The sequence below is a fragment of the Ciona intestinalis genome, unplaced genomic scaffold (genome assembly GCF_000224145.3).
Source record: "Ciona intestinalis unplaced genomic scaffold, KH HT000740.1, whole genome shotgun sequence".
Classification (NCBI taxonomy): Eukaryota; Metazoa; Chordata; class Ascidiacea; order Phlebobranchia; family Cionidae; genus Ciona; species Ciona intestinalis.
The window spans coordinates 1-4,791 of NW_004191061.1; the positions used below are offsets into that span (position 1 = coordinate 1).

General features: G+C 38.5%; 2 protein-coding genes across 5 annotated transcripts; both read left to right on the top strand.

The window, feature by feature from the left end:
• The first annotated feature begins 1,015 nt into the window (after nucleotides 1-1,015).
• On the top strand, nucleotides 1,016-2,670 carry LOC101243313 (piggyBac transposable element-derived protein 4-like). The gene is made up of 2 exons (XM_004227404.1): nucleotides 1,016-2,274; nucleotides 2,427-2,670. The coding sequence occupies exons 1-2, from the start codon at nucleotides 1,016-1,018 to the stop codon at nucleotides 2,668-2,670; spliced, it is 1,503 nt and encodes a 500-aa protein (XP_004227452.1).
• A 114-nt stretch (nucleotides 2,671-2,784) lies between these two features.
• LOC101243292 lies at nucleotides 2,785-4,504 on the top strand. Of its 4 annotated transcripts, XM_004227403.4 has the most exons (6): nucleotides 2,791-3,415; nucleotides 3,472-3,573; nucleotides 3,631-3,681; nucleotides 3,744-3,850; nucleotides 3,928-4,036; nucleotides 4,096-4,504. In XM_004227403.4, the coding sequence occupies exons 2-6, from the start codon at nucleotides 3,487-3,489 to the stop codon at nucleotides 4,144-4,146; spliced, it is 405 nt and encodes a 134-aa protein (XP_004227451.1). In that variant the 5' UTR covers nucleotides 2,791-3,415; nucleotides 3,472-3,486; the 3' UTR covers nucleotides 4,147-4,504. The 4 variants fall into 4 exon arrangements, with proteins under 4 accessions (XP_026695506.1, XP_004227451.1, XP_009859598.1 ...); XM_009861296.3 differs by having other exon boundaries at nucleotides 2,792-3,415; nucleotides 3,475-3,681; XM_009861293.3 differs by having other exon boundaries at nucleotides 2,793-3,415; nucleotides 3,472-3,681.
• Nucleotides 4,505-4,791: the final 287 nt, after the last annotated feature.

Consider the following 4,791-nt stretch of genomic DNA (forward strand, 5'->3'; position numbering starts at 1 on the left):
GCACGTCTCCGTCTACGCTTTATGTTATTTTAAGTTACCTCTACGTTCATGCTGTTTAGGAGTTCAGTTCCTATTTTTAACCATTCTTTATTTTCTATTTGAATAAGGGGCTAGAGATAGAAATTGTTATTTGAAATGCTTCACAATTGAAAAGCGTATATACCCACATACCCCTACACTCTGCGTCAACGACCGTTTGAAACACCCCTTGATTTCCCTCCCTTATACCCGAACGTTGATTTGTTTTACTACTAAGTTCTCAGTCGCGTGCATTGTCACTGTTTTTAATATCGTTGGTTGGGGATTAAAGTTGTTCCGATGGAAGCCTCTTGTTAATTTATTTTTTAGTTAATTTTTCCGGTGTAGCTTGTCGGCTACACATGGTTTGGCCCACTTCTCTAAGAACCACTCGGCGGCTTTAGCAAACAAGTTCATGTGGCATGGGCTTAAAAGAAAGGAGTCGGTTTGTGGACTAAGCAATGCCTAGCCTGTCAAAAAGTTAAAATCCAACAGCATACCCGAGCTCCTTTACAAAATTACCCACCGCCTAGAGTAAGATTTGCCGACGTCAACCGTGATATAGTCGGCCCACTTCCAATTTATCAGGGTAACAGGTATTTACTAACGATGGTTGTTGCCAGGTATACGAGATGGCCCGAAGCAGTTCCGATGAAGGACGCAACGACAATCTTGTGCAAGAGCGATATACCAGTCTGCAGAGTATGGCAGCTGCACGCGCGAGTTATTTTATTAACACTTTCGGCGCCATCCTACGTAAATATACGTTTAAGCAACAATGGTTCGCGGTGCCATCACACGTAAATATACGTTTTACAATTTTTTCTTTGTTACGAGTGCCGCGTTGCGTTTAAACTAATAGTAAACCACGTATATATACGTACGCGCGATCTAGGCTGCATTGAGACTAAAACTGAAGTCTGCTACGAGACTATTTTTTTCGATCAGCTGTCTGCTACACTTTCACATAAAAAAAATACTTTCTACATAATCCACAATGTTTTCCGCTACTGCTGCTGCTGAAATACTCATGGATGCTGGTTCAGACTTGAGCGATTTAGAGTCTGACCATGACGAAGATGACGACGTAGGCAGTTTTATTGTACCCAATGTTGCGGATATTTCCGATTCCGATAGTGAATCTAGTGATGATTCCCTACCACCACCACCACCACCTGCAAACGTCTGGAAGTCATCCATCACCCAACAATCTTTGAACTCCTTTTTGGGACAGCACGGTCCATCCTCTCACGCTTGTGTCAGTAATGACGATAGCCCATTAGAATATTTTAGACTGATATTTACTGACGAACTTTTGACCTTGGTTGTTGAGGAGACCAATCGGTATGCTGCTCAGTACCTTCAAAAAACGTCTCTTTCCTCCAAGTCTAGAGCACATAAATGGAAACCGGTTGATGCTGAGGAATTGTCTTTGTTTCTTGGGCTTACTCTGCTAACTGGCGTAGTCCATAAACGTGGAAAACTGGAGTCTTATTGGATCAAAAATTCGATGATTGAGACGCCATATTTTGGTAAATGTATGTCCAGAAACCGATACCAAGCCATCACCGGATTTTTACATTTCAATGATAACGAAAAACTTGCGGAAAATATTGATAATGATAAGCTATACAAAGTTCGTCCCGTTTATGATCTGATCGTTGCTAGGTGGAAGGCTTTATATAACTTGGGCGAACACATTTCCATTGATGAAGGTATGATGAAGTGGAGGGGCAGGCTTGGGTTTAGAGTGTATAACAAAGATAAGCCAATAAAATATGGAATAAAATCATACATTTTAGCTGATTCACATTCACACTACTGCTGGAACTTAGATATGTACCACCGAGTTCAAAAAACATTGAAAGAAACTGTTTCGCAAATATTGACATCGAAATGCCACTTTTTATGGCACAGCTTGTATATGGACAATTTCTACAACAGTGTTTCCATGAGTCAAATGCTTCTTGCGTTTCAAATACACTCCGTGGGAACACTGCGCAGCAACAGGGGGGAACCACGTGAAATTCGGACTCCACCAAATCAAATGAAAAAGGGGGACATCATTGCGAGGCAAAATCAAAGTGTTACGGTTCTAGCTTGGAAAGATAAAAGGGTGGTAAAGGCTATTTCAACAAAGCATGATGCTTCTGTCACAACAATAACAAGACGACAGAGAAGAGGGGGTGAAAGGAATCGGTGGAGAAACCAGTATGCATTGCGGACTACAATCTGCATATGTCTGGAGTGGACCAGGTAGATCAGATGATTTCTTATTATCCTTGCCACCGTAAATCGCTCAAATGGACCAAGAAAGTTTTTTTTTATTTTATGACGATTAGTGTTCATAATGCATACATTTTATATAAATCCAAATCTTCGGCAAAATCTTGCAAAACCCTATACAGCTTCATTTTGACACTTGTAAGCCAACTGTGTCAGCAGGACAGACTGCAACCTCAAATAGATGATGAGAACCTAGCTGGTCCACCACCCAAGTCACCACGCATCGATTCAACAAAACGGCTGAAAGGAGGTTTCAAGAAACACGTCATCGCGTTGTATCCTCCAACTAAAAAAAAGGCAGCAGCGCAAAGACCATGTCGTGCGTGCATGAAAAACGGTTGCAGAAAGGACACGATATTATTGTGAATACTGCAATGTACCGCTTTGTGTAATACCATGCTTCACAAAATATCATGCATGTGCTGAATTTTAAATAAAAAATTTTTTTTCGTTTTTTTTTGTTTAATTTCGTTTTATCTTTCTTTTCTTTCTTTTTTAACAATTATTTCGTGGAATTTTAAATAAAATATTGAATTTTGTTCGAATTGTCGCATAAAAAAAAAAATTGGTGAAAAAGTGCGGCACCGCGCGACCAAACGTTCCAAAACAAAGCGGCGCCGAAAGTGTTAACTATCTGGAATTAAGTTAAAGTACCCAAAGACGCACTGTCAGCCAACGGATTACCTATGGCCGCATTACGCGAACGAAAATATATATTTCTGTAACAATTGAAGGAAATTGTTACCATATATTGATTTTCAAAAGGGGGGGGACTGGTCCCCCTAATCCCCCCCCTGGGTGCGCCACTGCCCTACTATCTGTAAGTTAGTCTATGGTTTAACAGTTTATGGCTTAGATTTTAACAAGACAGCAAATTGAATGAAGCCACTGCCCTACTATCTGTAAGTTAGTCTATGGTTTAACCATCGTATACTTAAGATCGTAGCGCAACTGAAGTCTATGAAAAACGTCACGGTCCAGTGATTCTTTACATACGGCGGTAGCAAACATAAACAAACCTTAGTAACGCTAACTACACAGACGCGACTGCCGACTGCAATCAGCTATACGCGATCGTAAAATCATTAAATTTAAGGAAGTTGTTGTTACGGTAAAAATGCATATTTCGATATATATATTTGTATGATTTTACACGATTATTTTTAGTAGAAAGATCTCAGGATGCCAGCCTCTAACTGTTGTATGCCTTTGTGCACGTACAACTTTCAATATGCTAAAAGACAATCAAAAGTAAAAAAGAAAGATCAAGTGAGATCTAACAGAATTGGTAAATCAAGTAGCTGCAATAACATTACACTTATGCAGGATACCCCATTTATGAGCCTGTTTGACATTAATTTGAACAGTTACTCAAAGGTAAGTTTTAACAATAAAAATATTTGAACAACTTGACATGATGTATGTCTATTACTCTACAGATGAAGGTGAACTTGGCACGGGATGTGTTAAGTGAAAAAGTGGGAAATGCCTTATTAAGGGTGCCAAATGCTTCCGGAACCTCAAAGTTTGTTTTATTATTTGACAAGTAAGTTTGGTTGGTGAAAGGATTTATGTATTTTAAAACATTTAAATGTTTTGCATTTTTGTGTATATTTATTTTAGATGGTTCAAAATCATGACGTGTTCCCCTGCCAACCCTGTAAGGCATGAGGATGATGACCGTCTAAAATGGCTCACACACACATTTTTACCCACTTTATTATCCTGGAAAGTAGGTATTGTTAGATAATGTTTTTTTATGTTTGACCATCACTTGCTATTTCTACTTAGGAGGAAGTTTCTAGGAGGAAGGGAACGTGTTTGCTCCGAGCCAATACCTAAACGTCACAAAAAATGAGTCACCTTATCTTGTATTGTATTTTACAAATACACACAATATATAAACAAAAATAGAATTACAAATTTGTGTTTGTTTTCAGTTCTTTTTGTTTTTTTGTCTTAGAAGGTCGCCCCTTAAACCTTTTGATTGATATGTAATTGGTTTAAATAAATCTTGAAATAGCTTTTTGGTAAAAGTATGACTTAGGACTGTAACAAACAACGTGGTCATGTAACCACCAATTTTTTCACAAAGTTCTTCGTATAAATTGCATTCCTCCGCCATGTATCTAACAAATGAGTCAAATCCACGTGATTGTAAAAGTGACTGTTTCACCATATTAAAATTAATCTCAGTTGGTATTAAATGTACTTCATGCCAAACAGATTTATAGCAATCCTGAAAGAATGTCAATACATCATCATTGGGACATTTTAAATAGCTGTGATTACTCATGAGCTTTATGAGAGAACCTCGCTGTTTATCAGTGCATAAATACTGAATAGCGCTTGCTAACTCTGGGAACTTTTTTCCAGCTTTAAACAATACATAGCCACCAACATATTCCACAGCTTCTGTTTCTAATGCACTTACTTTGTGAGATTCTACTTTACCATAATTCCTCATAGTAGCACACTCCCACTGTT

What these genes read in the sequence shown, in the direction of transcription:
- LOC101243313 (XM_004227404.1), top strand. Translation starts at nt 1,016, where the DNA reads ATGTTTTCCGCTACTGCTGCTGCTGAAATACTCATGGATGCTGGTTCA. An exon ending in ATATGTCTGGAGTGGACCAG is followed by an intron (nt 2,275 to 2,426) that starts GTAGATCAGATG and finishes AACCCTATACAG; the next exon opens with CTTCATTTTGACACTTGTAA.
- LOC101243292 (XM_009861296.3), top strand. Translation starts at nt 3,487, where the DNA reads ATGCCAGCCTCTAACTGTTGTATGCCTTTGTGCACGTACAACTTTCAA. An exon ending in TTTGTTTTATTATTTGACAA is followed by an intron (nt 3,851 to 3,927) that starts GTAAGTTTGGTT and finishes TATTTATTTTAG; the next exon opens with ATGGTTCAAAATCATGACGT. An exon ending in CCACTTTATTATCCTGGAAA is followed by an intron (nt 4,037 to 4,095) that starts GTAGGTATTGTT and finishes ATTTCTACTTAG; the next exon opens with GAGGAAGTTTCTAGGAGGAA.